Here is an 18,049-nt window from a genome sequence, read left to right on the forward strand (position 1 = left end):
GGCAAGATGAGGCATGTCTGACTTCCCTTCTCATGGCTAGCAACTCAGTTTTAGGGTATCCCCTTGGCCAAAAAGGGGTCCATTCAGTCAGCCGGTGGGCGGCGGGGAGCCTTAAGATTTTGAGTTCACAGTGGGATATATGTACTAACATGATTTCTCACTGCACTTGCGTGCCTGCACTCCACCCCAAACATGTAACAGTGCTCACCTCCCCCTCAAGCATTACTCATTTCACCTCCAGAAAAACCCCTGACCCTGTTGGTTGGAGAGGCAGATTTGAGGCAGTTCATACCTCCCATCTCCCAATTGACCCGTCCTCTACACTTCTACAATAAATCCCTCCTTCGTTGACAATCCTTGTCTCAGCAATTAACTTTCTCTGTAGCAGCAACATTGAGCGCCCTTGTGGGTCCTTAACATCACTAGAAGATGTGTGTGTGTGTGCCGGGGGGCGATGAAACCGTGGAAAGTAAAGGTTACTTCTGAAAGTGTATTTATTCCCGTCCAATGCAACCCCCAATTTCCATCTCCCGTGATAAGGGCTATTTTCTCGCTCTGCTTAGGGAGGAGTACCCCTCCCACAGGAACTTTTAATGGCTTGCTGCATATGGGAAGAAACAATTTCTCCGACGTTTTCAACTCTAAATAATCAATACACCAATTGAACATATTTTCAGATGGCACATCCTTCAGTAGAAGGTTAAATAAGAATACACCCATAAGACGTTTAGATTACCGCCGGGCACAAAGAGCTCAATTAATGCCGCCCGCGCTCTCATACCTAGTCAGAACCCGGCTTTAAGCCTCCGTCTCCTAATTCCTTGCCTAGTGTTCGTCCCATAATGTTCCAAGCGATGTGTCTTAGAACGGGGTGCACAGAACGCCCCACCTACTCCATTTGTCTCTTCTTGACCCACTGGCGCGAACCACAGGCACCCAACGCCAGCCGCCAAAGCTGCGCCTGCGCGGACGTTCCCCGTTGCCTGGCGATGCGACTAAAGGCGCCTGCGTACTGGTCCCAGCGCGTCCTCTAGGACTTACCCAGAAAGCAACGCTTCGCTCTCGGGTCAAAATGGCTGGCAGGCCGGCTGGTAAGTAATTGGGGGGGCCTACTTGGCGGGAATCGCGGCGCTCAACGTTTTATTCTCACAGCAACTTGCTCCTTTTTCTTTCTTTTCTCTAAGTGGCCAGGTTTGCCGCGTAAGGAAGGTTGCGGCTCCAGTCCAGCCAAAAGGACGAGTTTACCACCCGCCCCTTTGCTGTCCCCAGGCCGGGCTTGCCAAGAGGGTTGGGAAGCTGTTTGTGAAGGTGCCCGTTGCTCTGACAGCCCTGGAGTTCCGCTGTGCGTGCTCGGCAGTCCTTCACCTCTGCCTTAGAAAAGTTCAAGGGCACAAGGAGATAATTAGTGGATGACTTACAACCAAAATGAGCTCAGTACTTGCTATGATTCATGCGCTGCCTTGTGCATTGGCTTGATAAATTCTACCAGTGCAACGAGGGAGATAATAATTTCCCTTTTACGCTGATAACTGAGGCAAAGTGACCCGAGGAAATAGAATTGGAATTTTCATTTCACCCTTCTTGCTTCTCACACTGGGAATTGACGGTTAGAACGAAGCTTCAAGTTAACCCCGTCTTATCTGGAACGTCAGTTTGATCTGTGGGTTTGGAGAAATTTCTGTTAGTGTAGACACTAGAACGAACGCATTTGTTATGGAATAGAATTTAGAAGTTACTGGAATATTAAAACAACGTGAGCATCAGGTAGGGTTTTCCCTATTCTTTTTTGCTACTCTCTGCCCTCTGGCGGTATAAATTGAAGTAGCCTTTAAAAAAATACTGGTCCAACCTGGCGCAGTGGCGCGCGCCTGCACTCCCAGCTGGGTAGGCTGAGGCGGGAAGATCGCTTGAGTAGGAATTCGAGGCTGTAGTGCTCTAGAAGAGTCACTGCACTCCAGCCTGGGCAACACAGCGAGGAAAAAAAAAAACAGGTCCCCTTCTCTCCACCCCAGCAATTGTGAAGCTGTTAGGATACATCAGGTTGCCAGAAAAATCCATTAACCTAAATGACATTGAGGTTTTGCGGGGTGCGGGAGACGTTTAAGAATTACTTCATTCGTTTGGCAGATATTGAAGGAGCCTTACCAAATTAAAGGTTCTTTGCGTATTTGAGAACCACACAGACCCGAACACAACTCTCATTAACTAGCTCTGACTTTGGGTAGTATCACTGTGTAAGCCTGCTTCCCCTTCTGCAGTAATGGGCGTGTTGTAAATAAACCCAGCTAATGGTAAAGCAAATAGGATAGTGCCTGGCACACAATAAGTGTTTGGTGAATTTTAATCATTGTCATAATCACTGGTAAATACGTTTACAAATAATTTGTTTTCCACAAGTATGTTTATATATTGCTGACTCTTTGATTCTTGTTTTTTTAGAAGCAATTTTATACATGACTCTTAATTTCCAAGATTTACCAAAGCCATGTAATTTGTGATGTTCTAGGTAGGGGGTCAGGAGGTGTTGGAGGGAAAGGAGAGGTTTTACTTTCCTTCCTTGCTAAGGGACTAGACATAGACAAAATTTTAAAAGAAAATTTAAACTTGTTCTGCTTCCCCTTGTGTACCAGATCTTTCTTATAAATGTCAGACACTATCATGTTGTCCTTAGCCCCTGCTGGGTTACCTCATCAGGCTCAGCTCTGTTCCCCAAAGAGTTTTAACATTACCTATTTCTCCTCATCCATTTTCAAATGTCCATTCCTGTGGTGGAAAGTTAGCTGCTTGGGAGGAGGGAAATGGGCTTATTTTACTAATCCATATTAATGTTTAAATGACTAATAATATCAGAATCCTCCCAGAAATACATATATTTTTAAAGAGGGTGGCTAAGTGAAATAAGTGTACTGTAGAATAAAAATTTTAGAGCAGGAGGGTCATTTAGACCTGCCAGCCTATCCTGAAATCTCACCTCTTTCCATACAACTCCAAATCCTTTGAAAAGTTTACTGTTATCTCCTATACTCTATTTCTGAAACTACAAATGATAGAGATGTTCTAGGTCCCTTTCCCATCCCCTCACTCCTTCAATCCTGATCATAACAGGAGGGCATAAGGGCACAGGGTGTTGAGAGGCTGGAGTAGCAATAATTGTACCTATGGGTCTTTTGTACATCTCTGATGACTTGCCACCTAATGTTTTACCTGCAGTCACTTTTACTCTTAGATAAAATAAGCAATTTTTATCTGTAGTATGTAGAATATAAACTTTTGAAGGGAAATTTCTTCCTATGTTTGCATTCATCAAGAGGCTAACTGTAAGAGTGCTGGATGCTTGCCTATCACTGTATTCATACCATATAAATGAATTGTAGCCACTAACAGTGTAACAATTATCAGTTTCAGCATCCAGCCGGTGGGTGGATAGTATTCGAAAATGGTATTACAATGCTGCAGGATTCAATAAACTGGGTGAGTATCTGTGTTTTCTTCTTCTTCTTTTTTTTTTTTTTTTTTTTTTTTTTTTGCTTTTTCTGAGAATAGTGCTTTTGCAAGCTTTATGGTTCCAAAAATACTTTATTTTTTCCCTTTGTACATCAGAAGATTTTAAAATTCGATCACATTTTATTGTTAGGTTAAATCCATTTCCTTTTTTAAATTCTTAGGAGAGGGATGAAATTGTTTAAAGTGTTTGAAGTAGAAATGATTTATTGAAACAGACATTTTCCTTATATACTCATTCCTCCACTTAAAATTTTTAATATTCTTCAAATAGTAAAATTGTCTCACGTCTTTGCAGTCATATGATTCCTGAACTTTATCCTTTTTTTTTTTTTTTTCAGGGTCTCGCTCTATCACCCAGGCTGGAGAGCAGTGGCCCGATTAGATCTCACTGCAGCCTTGAATTCCTGTGCCTAAGCAGCCTTCCCACCTCAGCCTCCTGAGTAGCTAGGCCTGTAGGCAAGCACCATCATGCCCAGCTGATTTTTTAATTTTTTGTAGAGACAGAGTCTTGCTGTGTTGCTCAGGCTGGTCTTGAACTCCTGGCTTCGAGTGATCCTCCTGCCTCGGCCTCCCAAATTGCTGAGATTATAGGCAAGAGCTACCACGCCTGGCCCTCGTACACTATCATTTTAACATTCTGTAATACCTTGATCTCAGATTTAAAGTATAAGAAAGTAGAGATGTTTTTTATTGATGTGTATTTAAAAACAAAGTAAATATTTTATATTTTTAAAATTGACTCAGATAAAATGTGAGTTTTGTGGCAGTGGATTTCAAGAGGCCCATATATTGTTTCCACGGTACAGTTCAAGAAATAACCCATTATATGTTGAAGTGCATTGGGTTTCTATCATACCTAGTGATTTGAATTCTTGATCCTTTGCCCAAGTCTTAAGTTATAAGTCATAAGGATATTTTACTCATTTAAAAAAAACCCTGGTTTTTGAGATGCATGTTCAGCTGCATGTTCAATCTTATTCTTTTGTTTTCTGTCATAGGGTTAATGCGAGATGATACAATACGTGAGGATGAAGATGTAAAAGAAGCCGTAAGAAGGCTTCCTGAGAACCTTTATAATGACAGGATGTTTCGCATTAAGAGAGCATTGGACCTGACCATGAGGCAGCAGATCTTGCCCAAAGAACAGTGGACAAAATATGAAGAGGTAGAACAGCTTCGATGTATCTGACAATGTTGGTCATTAGAGATTATTAGAAACAAGAGAAACGCATTCATTTGTGTAGTGCTTTAGAGTTCTCAAAGTTATATTAAGTATCTGTGCTTTCAGCAGCAAGTGTTGTCTCCATTTTAGAGAAAAACATGTTAAGACTTAGAGGTGAAATAACTCTTCAAAAATCACTAAGCAAGTCTCCTCTATAGAGTTCCAGGACTAGAAATCCAGGTTTCTGCCTCCCTCTGCACTCTGCTTTCTGCTCAGAGAAAAGATCAGCCCATTGAGTGGCCCTCTAGATCCCAGTAGGGACTTAAGTGAAGCAAACCCTCACCCACCACTTGAACTGTGTTGAAACTAGGCAAAAGCCTGTAGACACACTCATTTCTTTTTCTTCCCCAATAGACTTCTGTCTCATAACTTACCAGAGCAACTTGTTACAATATTTTTATGGGTTTTTACATTTTAAAAAGCAAATAGTACTTAGTCTGGTTGAGAATATATTTTCTTAAATTGAACATAAAAAGCAAGGGATTGGGTTTTTTATTGTTTAAGACCTATTGAGTGGGATATATTAGTTTGTGATGGTAGCATGTGATATTTTTTTTAATTTTTAGGATAAATTCTACCTTGAACCATATCTGAAAGAGGTTATTCGTGAAAGAAAAGAGAGAGAAGAATGGGCAAAGAAGTAATCACATAGATGAAATCTGTGGATACAGCTGTCTTCAGAGTATTTTTATGAAGATGGTTAGACCTTAAACATAAAATTAAATAATTATTTCATCTGCAGATGTATTACTTTAAATAAATGTCTATTGTAAGCATTGTTGGAGTTTTTGAATTTTAAACCTTATACTGTGTAACTGCTGGATTTACTTACTGTTGCAATTTTTTCCAAATTTGTTTTTAACTTCTTCCTGGAGCTCAGAGGCCACTTTATCTGTTTTTCTCACTGGTTATATTACTCTCAGTTTACTGAGGGATTTAACATTAAACCAAGTAGAATAGTCACCTTTGGATTTTGTAGGCTAGTACGATGCTTAGAAGCCACATCATGGCTTAACTTGCAGGTATGGAATGGAGCAAAAAGCAAACACCAATGACTTTACTTTTCTTGAAGCAAACAGCACTTGAGCAGACTGGCTCTCATGCTTCAGAAGCTACTGAATAAAAGAAGGGAGGATTCACCCCTAATTTGCCAGGGCTGGGAAACAGCCTCTTCAACCACTACTCTACAAGTAGATTTGATTTTGCATTCTACCATTTAAAAAGAAATTATGCACAGTAAATTGAGAGGTTATATAACTAGTGAGAAAAGCAGTTTAGGTATATTACCTATGTACTTCTGTGCTAATACATAGATTAGAAAAATAGTACAAAGACAAATTATACTTTCTCATATCCTGGTGACGCTTTTACTTTAGAAATGGTTGTTATAAAGTATAAGGGTTAGATACTCGTCAGTTAAAAGTTTTAAGATTATAGAGTAATTTTTTAAAATATGAGTTGAAATCATTCAACAGTGTCATCATTCCCATCCCTAAATTCTGACATGCTTTCTTCGGTGGAGGTGAGAGCATGGAACACCTGCAGCCTACTGGTGTTCTACAACAAGCCACTGCTGTGTGTGGTGGGAATTTCACAATACAGTGTGAAAAACCAGTTTTGTGTCACATTTAAAATTCATAAAGCAATCAAAAGTGTGTATATTATATTTTTTTCACTAGATGATAATCAAAAGACTTTTGTAGCATCATAAAGAGCATCTTTTAACATTTTTGCTAAAATATTAGAAAGCCTCATTAAATCCCCTAAGAGCCTTTCTTTGGTATTCAGATTATTTTTTTAAACCCATTCTGAAATCATGTTGATTTTCTTTTGTCTAGTCCAAGATAGCTAGATCCTCATTTGATAATGGTTTTCACTCAGGTCACATTATGACAAGGTTTCAGTCCTATTTGGCAGAAGGAGGCTGAGAAGATGTGTGCTCTGGAACTCCTAATTTTTAAGAGCATTGGCATGCTCAGAAATTTTCCTTGAGTAGGACTCTCCAAAAGCTCTTTGATTGTAACCTCAAGGTTACCTCTACAGGAGTCTGGTCTATCCATTCAGACATCTGATATACACAATTACAAGGAGACTGAACTGGGGAGTCTCAAGGCAGAGCACTACAAAGGTGTGTGGGGGTAGAGGGAGGCTGTTCAATGACCCCAGAAACCATGCTTGTAAGTGCTGTTGACATTTAAGCATAAGGACATCGCTGAAAGATGGGGACAAACCACTGACCAAGGTTGAGGTATAACAGGAAGAGGAATCCCCAGGCTCTCTACCTGCTCAAGGTAGAAAGTGGCAGGACAATAGGGCAACCTCTGATTTTGTGAGTTCCTAAAGCCAAAGTGCATGCCTATTCTATGTTGCTTGATTACCTTATTCGAGAACAAGTATGCAAAAGTTATTTGAAAGCCATAGAACACTATATCAATGTTTTTGTTACTTATAAATTATTGTTCTGCTTGTTACAAAGAATAAAACAAAAAGTAAAGCTTGTATTTGGCTCATTCAGAGACTAGGTGAATGGGTAAGGATTTGTTAATTCATCAGCAAAATCCTTTAATTTGAAAGAGAGGGCTTTTTTGTTATCAAAAGCTGTCCTGTTTGAAAAAATCACCATGGAGTATCTGAAACACAAGCTTGTCATCCTGTAAACAGAATAGTAGAGTGATTCAGAGCTAATTCTGGATTAGACTGCATAGATCTGAATCTATCTGCTCACTGTGTAACTTTAGGAATACAATTCAACCCCTCTGTGCCTCAGTTTCCTCAGCTCTAAAATGGGGCTAATGATAGAACCTATTTTCCAGGGTTGTGAAAATTAACTGACTACATTATATGGCAAGCACTTAGAACAGTTTCTGCCACACAGTAAGCATGATGTAAGTTATATTACTAGAAGGGAGAATAAATAATTGGGAAAATACAGAGTACTCTCAAGTCTAATAGCTGGCCAGTAGCTGAGGTCCAAGGTCCTCCCTTCTATCTCCTCTGTGGCACTATCATTCTGGTCCACTACTCCCCTTGGGTGTTTGACCTCCTTGAATGAAATATCCATCACCTGGGATGAGAAGAAGTAGAATTGGATCTGCATGACAACTCTGATTAGAATGGAGCCTGGCTAAGATTTAGCTATCTCCTTGTTTTGCCTTTTGGATTGGTGATGTTTTTCAATTTCTAACATTTCAAATCCTGCTAATTTGCCTTGTATGGTTTAAAATGTTTGATATCTTTTATTGCTCAAAGTTCGAGATTGGTTTTAAATATATGGTTTTCCTAAACCTTGAGGAAAGATTTGTTTACTCTGAAGTGGTCTATGTTCTGTTTTTCTATTTTACTATACTTTGCAGTTTCATCCAAGAAAAACAGAGAGCTGGCTTATGTTCACTGTTGTAGTGCACTGCCTAGTATCACTCAATCTTCATGTCAAGGTGTAGGAAGCAGAGTAAAGGCTGCTGGGGCCTCAGACCCCCAAATACTGACTCTGGTCCTAATTCCATAATGCACACAAATATTTGATAACATCCCTTAACTGAGTTCTCATGGCCTAAATATTTACGTGATGCTCTATAAATGGTACCCAAATGTTACAGCGCTTTTTCCTGTTTTTAAATTCTAGAATCTTAATAAAATCCAAAGTGTAGATTTCGGCAATGATATGTAGCTGTTTACTTTAAGGACTCCCTTTTAAAGAATTAACTCTGCATTGATTATTACTTCCTGAAAGATTCAGTAATAAGAATCAAAACTGGGCCAAAGTCCAAAGTTCCTATAACTGTAGTAATCCTTCCAAATTCACAAACAGGATGGTATTTTTAAAATATAGGCATCCTATGTGTGGCTTTGAAAATAACCAAAGTACTTGGAATTAAACAGTTAAGTGAACATAAAAATTGTTATAACCAAGTCTTTGACAGCCTGGTGGATTAAGAGCAGATGGTTTTATATCATATGGGCAGCATGGATTTTAGAAACTATGGTATCAGGGAAGAATACAGTTAGAACGTGGATAAACTCAGGCCCCTTTATTGGAGCAAGACAAGACTGTAGGAAGTCTTGTAAATTCTGCCACTAGGTGGCGATGCACTATAACTTTATAACTTAAAGGTACCCCAATACCAGCACTACTGAAGATTTCTTCATTCTGTACCCCACCAACTCCCTCGCCTTCATTTTTCAGGATGACAACACCTTAGAGGTTTATGGCCATCAGGAGAATTTACTACTAAGCTATATAGTGATGTAATGAAATCTAATATATGCTGTGCAGTGAATTATGAGATGTTATTTAGTTTCAGGATTTTATTACTTCAATCAGTTATGACCATATTTCCTTTTATATGATTGCTCACTCTTTAAACATACCAGATGACTATACAAGGAACACCTAATAAAGTCTATAGATGTTAAAGTATAAATGTTTTAATTTATTTGCCATAATTTGTTTAAATTCTAGTTATACCGCTGTTCATATTAAAAACCATAACATGTTAGAATCCAGGATCTCAGATCGGATGGTGCCTCTAAGTTACATTTTGCTAAGAAATTCTATTGCATTTATTAGGAATTGAGCAGGGAAGAAGAACTGAAACATTACAAGGCAGTTAATTTTTAGCATACATGTCAGAAAGCCTGTTAATATTTGAGAGGCTTATGATAAACTATTTAAATTGTCCTTCTGGATTCTGACTATATCCCCTACAATCAAAAGAATGTATTATTTGTTTAACTTTGTATTTTAATACATTTACCTATTTTTGCATAAATGTAAAAATGTAATTTTAAAATAAACCCCTGTGAAACTTTTGGTAACATTATTCAATTGGATCATTGTTTTATTAGTATTCTAACTATTTCTAAGAAAATTTTATACATACCTATGAAAATTGTATTTACAGGCCAAACCAAAAAAGATAATTATTTGTTTTACAAAAGAGTCAGCTTACAATTTTTCTTGTGCGTGCATTTCAAATGTGGTTTGCCACTAAACTAGAAACTCAGCTCTGAGGCCAACAATTTAGGCAAGTCATTAGCCCTTAAAAATTGACATTCCTCAGCTATCAAATGAAGGGGTTTGACTACAAAGACTTTAGGGCTCATTTCAGCATGAAAACATTCTGGGTCTGTGATTTAATTTGTGCACTTTATTGTTAGGATGAACTGATATTGATGGAGTACCAGCTTTGTACCAGGCACTGTTCATATGTTGTCTCTTTTAATCCTCCCTGCAACCTTCGGGCAGAGATATTATTATGTCATTGTATGGAGGAAGAAATTGGGCTTTAAAATTTCACTTTACCGTTGTTCATTATATGGTTTTATATATAGTGGGGTGTTCTTGGGGTATTTTGGGGTGTATGTTTTTATGTTCCCGGCTAGGCAGAAGCTAGGTATAGGACAGTGTTTCTCAGCCTCATCACTGTTGACATTTGGGCTGGATAATTCTTTATTGTGGGGGCCTCTCCTGCATGTTGTAAGATATTTAGCAGCATCCCTGGCTTCTACACACTAGATAACATTAGCACTCCCGCCCTCCGTTTGTAACAACCAAAGATGTTTCCAGACATTGCCAAATGTCCCCTCGGGGAGCAGAGTTGCCCCCAGCTAAAAACCACCAGTGTAGGGAGTACACAGAGAGAAACCAAGATGGTAGAGACAAATATGTCATTAGATACATAAATATGTAAACGTGTATGTAAATAAATGTGTAAATTATCTGTAATAAATCTGTACTGGGTCTATGGAAACATGGAGAAGGTAAACTAACTCAACCTGGATGGACATCAGGGAAGACTGATAATGTGGCTGATTCCAGAAAAGAGAGCAAAGTTAGCCAAGCCAAGAAGGTGGTGAAGGGCTTCCCAAGCAGAGAAAACTGAGCAGGAAATGCTCAGAGGCACAGAAGTGCAGGGCATATGTCTAGGGTGGAACGGTTTTGCATTGATGGAGTGGCGAGTGTTAGTTGGAGAGGTGTGGGAGGTGACACTTGAAAGGCATATTCCATATTGAGATGCCTGGACTTCATCGTGTGAGCAGCAAAGTGTCTGGATAGATTCTGGGAAGTGAAAAGTTTGGGTCAAGGGGGACGAATAAAGTTTTCCAGTTCTCAACGGCCAATTAATTTGCTTTTCAAAACTTTATACTAATTTATACTCTAAGCACTTCATGGGGGTCCTTTTCATTGCTTTCCTGCCTGCACAGAGTGCTCTCATTAAAAACAATCTTTGTGAATTTGGTGGGAGAAAGAGTTTCTTGTTTAAGTTTGCATTTCTTGGATTGAGTAGTAAAACCTTTTTCCATATGCTGTTATCAAGTTGTTTTTCCTCTTTCATCAATCTTACTCATATCCTTTGCCTATGGGTCTATTTTTATTTTCAAAGCATTTTCCCTTATTTGTTTAGTTTTTCTCTTAGCTCCTCCCCTTACAACTGAATTTGGGTCAGTTCTTATCTATTGTATGAGACCTTTATATATTTAGACAGTACTCCTTTTACTTAAATTTGCTGAAATGATATTTTCTTGTTTCGTTGTTTGACTTTTATTTGGGTTATTTTTTGATGCCTTTCCAACTTTGTTCATGGTGGTTTTGGTCAAATGGAAATTCCCAATTTTTATGTAGTACAAACTATCAGTCCTCTTCTCTGTGGTTTTGCATTTAAGGTCATTCTTTGAGAAGTCCTCCCTTTACTCCAAATTTATATAAATATCCAGTGAGGGTTTCATCCAGTACTTTTAGCTATAAGAAATAAAACTATAAATCTTTAATCCCTATGGAATTTGGGTATATGGTGTGAACAAGAGTATATTTTTGAGAGATACTAGGAGGTCCAATTGGCAAGGTTGGATGATCGATTAGATGTGCAGGGGGTGGGAGTGGGTGGGTAGAGAGAGATGTGGAGGGGCTCCACCAAGAGGAAGCTGTTAAGGGAGATGCAGGCTGGTAATTAGCCCTTTTTGTGGGCTTGTCATTCTGTAATATTGTTTGATGTGTTGGATACTCCAGATCCACTCTCTGTCCTTCTCCATCCAGCTCTACACCCCGGCAGGCTGGTCTGCATAGACTGCATCGGTAGACACACTTGCCCTCTGGCTTCTGGCTTAGGCCAGGTCAGTACAGGGAGCAGGTTTACCCGCAAGAAAGGGCAGACAAGAGAGAGACTGGGGTACTTATTCCCCAGCCCATATTCCTCTGCAGAAAGCTACAGCTCCTGGCAGGCAGCTCCTGCATGTCTCTCCTTCTCCATCCTCCCCTCTTGCTATCCCTATCAAAGTTGGTCCTCCTTGCCTTGCCTGCCCTTTGGTAATAGTCCCTTCATTGAACCTTTCTTAGTGGCCTGATTGAGTGTGCCAACCTATCCTGAGGACCCCGACTCACACAGACAGAGCTGGGCTCCCCCAAAGAGTAGTTGGGTTGTCCCATGGGAGCACCAAGTGCTGCCATTTGGAACTGGTTTGTGGTCTGTCCCTGGAAAACCTTCTAAGCTTGTTTGTTTGAGGTTGGCCAACTCAGGCCCCAGAGTCAGACTCCAAGAGACCACACAAGTTCCTGTTGAAGGGAATGGCCTTCAAAAACCTGGCTCCCACCTCCCCCACCTCTCTGCCTCTACTCATGATAGATCTGCTTCCAATCAGAGACTGACTCTTCCATACAATTTAATGCAGGTAAATGCCAGCGCTAAAAAGATGCCATATGATAGAAAACAGAAGGTTCATCCCTCCCGACACGTCGTTGCATTGTCTTTCTGGACAATCTCTTCCCTCCTGTTTAACTCCCTCCTCCCTGAATGCACTCTGCAAAATTCTGCCTCTACACTCTGTTCTCCCCATTCCCCAGGTGCCCTGGAATGCTGCTCCCAACTCTCACCGTTCTTTGCTCGTCTAAATTCTAGTTTAAGACAAAAATTAAATTCTTCCTACTTGGAGAAGCCCTCTCTGATCCCCACACACCTGACATTTCCTTTAGTGTTCACTGTGTGCCGTTTGTGATCTCATTAATTCTTTAAAAAAATTCTCTAAGGTGAGTATGATTATCCTCTTTTCATCGAGGGTCAGAGATGATAACTGGTACAAGATTGCAGCAAGTAAGCAAACTGAAATTTACGTTCTGTCTGCTTTGAAATTGCTATGTTGTCTTTTTTTATTTAAAGCATGTAACATGATGTTTTGATACACACATACATAGTGAAATGATTACTACAGTCAAGCAAATTAAAATGTCCATCACCATGGATATTTTGTGTGTGTGTGTGTGTGTGGTAAGAGCAGCTAACATCCACTCTTTTAGCAAATTTTCAGTATACAGTACAATGTATTGTAATTAACTGTAGTCACCATGCTCTACATTGGATCTCTAGACTTATTCATCCTACATAACTGCAAGTTTGTACCCTTTGACCTACATCTCCCCATTTCCTGTCCCTTCTCACCCCTGGTAACCACCGTTCTAGTCTGTTTCTACGTATTTGACTTTTTTTTAGATACTGTATATAAGGGAAATCATGCAGTATTTTTCTTTCTGTGTCTGGCTTATTTCACTTAGCATAATGTCTTCCAGGTTCATCCATGTTGTGGCAAATGACAGTGCCTCATTCTTTTTTAAGGCTGAATAACATTCCGTTTTATACACACGCACACACACACACACACACATCGAAATTTCTTTCTTCATCTGTTGACAGATCCTTTGGTTGTTTCCATATCTTGGCTATTGTGAACATGCTGCAGTGAACACAGGGGCACAGATATCTTCACAGGGCTGTGATTTCATTTCCTTTGGGTATATACCCAGAAGTGGAATTGCTGAATTATATAATAGTTCTACTTTTAATTTATTTGCGGAAACTCCATACTATTTTCCATAATGGCTGCACCGTTCTCCGTTCCCACAAATAGTGTGTAGGGATTCCCTTCTCTCCACACCCTTACCAACACTTATTATCTCTTGTCTTTTTCATAGAAGTTATCCTAACAGACATGAGATGATATCTCATTGTGATTTTGATTTGTATTTCCCTGATGGTTAGTGATACTGAGTCCTTTTCACATACCTGTTTGCCATTTTTCTTTCTTTCGTGGAAAAATGTCTATTCAAGTCCTTTGCCTGTTTTAAATTATTAATAGATTATTTTATTTTTTATGTTGTCTTTTCAACGTATGTAGTCTCACACTTATCTTTATTTTATTTTTTGTAGCATTATTTCTTTTTTTCCTTTTTTTTTATTTTAATTGATTTAGGGAGTACAAGTTGAATCTCATTACCTGTATATATTACATAGTGGCGAGGTCTGGGCTTCTGGTGTACCCATCACCTGAGAAGTGTACCTTGTATCCCACAGGTAAGTTTTCATCCCTCCCTCCCTACTCTCCCCCCTTTTGAGTCTTCAGTATCCTTTGTACCACTCTGTGTGCCCTTGTGTAGCCGTAGTTTAGCTCTCACTTAAAAGTGAGAACATGTGGCATTTATTTTTCTGTTCCTGAATTATTTCACTTAGGATCATGGTCTCCAGTTGCAACCAAGTTACTGCAAAAGCCATTATTTCATTCTTTCTTATCGCTAAGTAGTACTCCATGTGTGTGTACACGCACACACACATACCGCATTTTCTTTATCCACTCATCAGTTAATGGGCACTTAAGTTGATTCCATATCTTTGTGATTGTGAGTTGTGTTGTGATAAACATACAAATGCAGGTATGTTTTTGATATAATGATTTATTCTCCTTTGGGCGGATACCCAGTAGTGGGATTGCTTTCACATTTATCTTTACATTTACAAATGCAGTTTCATTTTTGTACATATCTTTTGCTTATACTTTTCTTTTTCAACTCTATCCATTAAATGAAATCTTTTGTTTTAAAAGTAGTGTAATCAAAAGGCAAATGTAAAAAATAAAGTAAAATAAAATAAAATAAAAATAGTGTAATCATACTTTCCCTATGGAGATGGTATTTAAACTATGCCCTGAGTGTTGACAGGCACCTCCATGTGAAGACACCATGGTTCTTGAGCTAGGATGTTCAGAGAATCACCTGGGAAGCTTAAAAGCAAACAACCAACCAAAACCCAGAATAACCTGATGCCTGGGCACAACCCTGGAGTGTCTAAATTAATTGTTTTGGGAAGCAGCCTGGGATGCAGATGGTTATACTATGTAATTAGGCTGATAAACACTGATCTAGGGAAGCACATTCTTGGCTGAGAGAGTAGCAAGTGCAAAGGACCTGTGGTAGGAATGAGCTACAGGTAGCCGAGGAGACAGTGACAGAGAAGGCCACGGTGCTGACTCTAAATGGAGGGGGAGCAAACCCTGGGGTCAGAAAGGTAGGCACAACCACCCCTTGGAGGGCATTTTAGACCAAGGGAAAGAGCTTAAATTTACTTAAATGCAACTGCAACCCTGGAGCGTTCTGAGCAGTGAAATATGATCATAAAGCAAGTAGTATGTATAAACTACCTCATTCTTTTTAAGAAATGCATAACCCTCCAGATTATGGATATGCCATAATTTATTCAACCACTTTCCTGTTGATTGACATTTGGGTTGCTTCCAGTTGAATGCCATTACAAATAGAGCTGCAGTGAATATCCTTGTGCACTTGTGCTTTTGAATTTTTGTAGGATAGAATCCAAAGGCTTAAAAAATTTAGACAGGGAACATGGTTGGTAGGGAGGGGAGAAAATCATTTAAGACTCCCTGTCATGCAAGGGAGAGAGATCTCTTAAGCTCAAGTGTCTCAAATGCATGTTCCACATCAGCCTGGATAAAGCCAGGTTTAGCAGACCATCAAGATTTTGAAACCAGCCACTGGAGTGTCCTACAATAACACTGAAGTGTGAGAAACACAGACACACCCAGTGTTACTGAAACAGACATTTCATTTCCCCTTAGGTTTTAATAATACTATAAACTGATTACATTTACTTTGCTTTCAGTTCTAGCCAAGTTATTTCGCTAACATATTGTATGTTTAGTCAGCTTTTAAAAAAAATTCTATCATAAATCAGAACAGAATTTTCCTTTTAGATAAATATATGATTTGTTTTATCATTTCCATTGTCTAAAGAAAAAAAGCGTAGTATGAATCTTTATCTACTCAAAAGTTTTTTCCTTAAGCCATTTTCTTCTTTTTTTGCACATGAGTGGATACAAATAAGTTTTAACTTGTTTGTCCAACTACCATTTATTCATACCTTGTGCTAAGTGCTGGGGTCCAAAGACGGATCACATTCCGTCCTTGTCCTTACTGCATATAGTCTGGAGGGGAAGACAGCTCAGTAAGCAGAGAATCACGACTCAGAGTGAGAAACTCTTCTCGGGAAGCAGGGGATGGTGTGGGAGCACAGAGGATGGGCGCCCGACAAACACTGGGGCGGAGGCTAGGGGTGGGTGACGTTCAGTGGGTAATAAGCAACTGAAATAGACCATGACCAAATTAAATAGAAATCTGTACTGGGAGAAGATCATGGAATCAATGGGAAGGTGTATTCATTTCCTATTGTTGCGGTAACAAATTAACACAGAATAGTAGCTTAAAACAACACGAATTTATTATCTTACAGCTCTGGAAGTCAGAAATCCAAAATGACTTTTATGAAGCTAAAATCAATGTGTCATCAGGGCTGGTTCTGAACTCTGGGGGAGAATCTGTTTCTGGCCTCTTCCAGCTTTTAGAGGCCTGCAGCATTCCCTGGTACGGGGCCACATCGCTCCGATCTCTACTTCCATTGGTACATGGCCTTCTCCTTCCTGCCTCCCTCTTATAAAAGCTCTTGGGATTACATTGGGCCCACCTGGATAATTTGGGATAATGTCCCCAGCTCAAGGTCCTTAACTGAATCACATCTGCAAAGTTCATTTTGCCATGTAAGGTAACATATTCACAGGTTTCAGGGAGGAGGATGGAAACATCTTTGGGGAGGCTGTTATTCAGCCAGAAAACAAGTGAAAAAAATCCTGGAGAGGGATGTATGGCCTCAAGCACACACAGCTGAGGTCCTGCCCAGGACCTGAAGCACTGCACTGGCCACAGCAGCGGCCCTGACTCATTTCGCAGCTATCCTTGTGCCTGTGTGGTTCCTGCAAGACAAAAGTCTCCAGCTGGAACATCCAGTTGGTGAAGCCTGGCTCAGGCACCCTGTGCTAGCTGCCAGGAGAAGGCACATGTTCCTGAGGCTCTGCTAGCGGGAGGCAGGGGCTTGCTTTTCACCTGGACTCAGGCTATGGAGGATTCCTTCCCGCCATCTGCCCACTGGGGCCATATTCAGATGCCAAATGGGCACATTTAACATGTATGTACTGTAGGAAGGAGCCGATCACCAGGGAAGTTCTCCTGGAGGAGGAGATGCCTGGGCCGAGGGCTGAAGAAGGATATTAGAGTAACTCAGGTGAGTTTTCTGTCCTTCTTCTTTAGGTAACTCATTTAAGGACACTTGGGCCCTTTATCAGGTTGTCATTTTCCAAGAGAGCTTTACTAATACAAGGGATCTGAAAAGAAATCAAATACAAAAGAAATCAAGTCACAATATATTTTAAAAGCATACAAACAAAAACCTAGACTCATTTGACTTTAATATACTCCTGATTGGTGTGCAGATTCAAAAGAACTTTCTCAAAAGCAATTTGGCAATAGACACCAAGAGTCTTTAAAAAGACATACCATTGAATCCAGTGAGTAATTCCATATCTCAGAATGGAGAAAAAAAAGATGTATACAAAAATGCAGAGATTTATGTACAAGGATGTTCATTACAGAAATATTTATAGTAGTAAATATAGGTAATATTATTGTTCAACAGTGGGGGAAATGGCTGATAGAATATTATTCACCCTAAAAAAGTGATATTCTCAAAGCGTACTTAAGGATATGGGAAAGTGTGCATGCATTCATTTTTTTCTCTCTCTCTCTCTTTTTTTTACAATGCATTCTTGTTAACTAAAAAAAACAGTTTTAAAGCAAAACATATAACACAAATATTATAAAAACCACATAAGGACTTGGAAAAAAAGCTTAACAGTAAGTTTCCATAAATTTTCAGAGATTTAGGACATGGATATTTTCAAATCTATTTAGGGGTACTAGATTTAGACTCCCTGGATATTTCCAGTTAAAGGAATTAGAGATAGTTTTAATCTTTTTATGTGTGCTTTTTCATATTTTCCAAATTTTAAATGAATTGTTTTTATAATCAGAACATGTTTCCAAAAAAATTAATGAAATTGGAAAAGTTCAATAGTGATATAAGGAGAAAATCAAGAAGAAAAAACACATATGCAGTACAATTCTTTTTCTTAATGGAGGGGCGTACATTTTTCCACAAT

The 18,049-nt window shown here is 39.4% G+C and overlaps 1 protein-coding gene across 2 annotated transcripts; it reads left to right on the plus strand.

The window, feature by feature from the left end:
• Nucleotides 1–1,072: 1,072 nt before the first annotated feature.
• LOC105809797 (cytochrome b-c1 complex subunit 7) lies at nucleotides 1,073–5,536 on the plus strand. Of its 2 annotated transcripts, none has more exons than XM_012643653.1 (4): nucleotides 1,073–1,091; nucleotides 3,400–3,471; nucleotides 4,503–4,669; nucleotides 5,293–5,536. In XM_012643653.1, exons 1-4 carry the CDS (start codon nucleotides 1,073–1,075, stop codon nucleotides 5,368–5,370), a joined length of 336 nt encoding a protein of 111 aa, XP_012499107.1. In that variant the 3' UTR covers nucleotides 5,371–5,536. The 2 variants fall into 2 exon arrangements, with proteins under 2 accessions (XP_012499107.1, XP_012499108.1); XM_012643654.1 differs by lacking the exon at nucleotides 1,073–1,091 and adding an exon at nucleotides 1,220–1,308.
• The last annotated feature ends 12,513 nt before the right edge of the window (nucleotides 5,537–18,049 follow it).

This window comes from Propithecus coquereli, unplaced genomic scaffold (genome assembly GCF_000956105.1).
Source record: "Propithecus coquereli isolate 6110/MARCELLA unplaced genomic scaffold, Pcoq_1.0 Scaffold2, whole genome shotgun sequence".
NCBI classification, from domain to species: domain Eukaryota; kingdom Metazoa; phylum Chordata; class Mammalia; order Primates; family Indriidae; genus Propithecus; species Propithecus coquereli.

What these genes read in the sequence shown, in the direction of transcription:
- LOC105809797 (XM_012643653.1), top strand. An exon ending in TGCAGGATTCAATAAACTGG is followed by an intron (nt 3,472 to 4,502) that starts GTGAGTATCTGT and finishes TTTCTGTCATAG; the next exon opens with GGTTAATGCGAGATGATACA. An exon ending in AGTGGACAAAATATGAAGAG is followed by an intron (nt 4,670 to 5,292) that starts GTAGAACAGCTT and finishes TTTAATTTTTAG; the next exon opens with GATAAATTCTACCTTGAACC.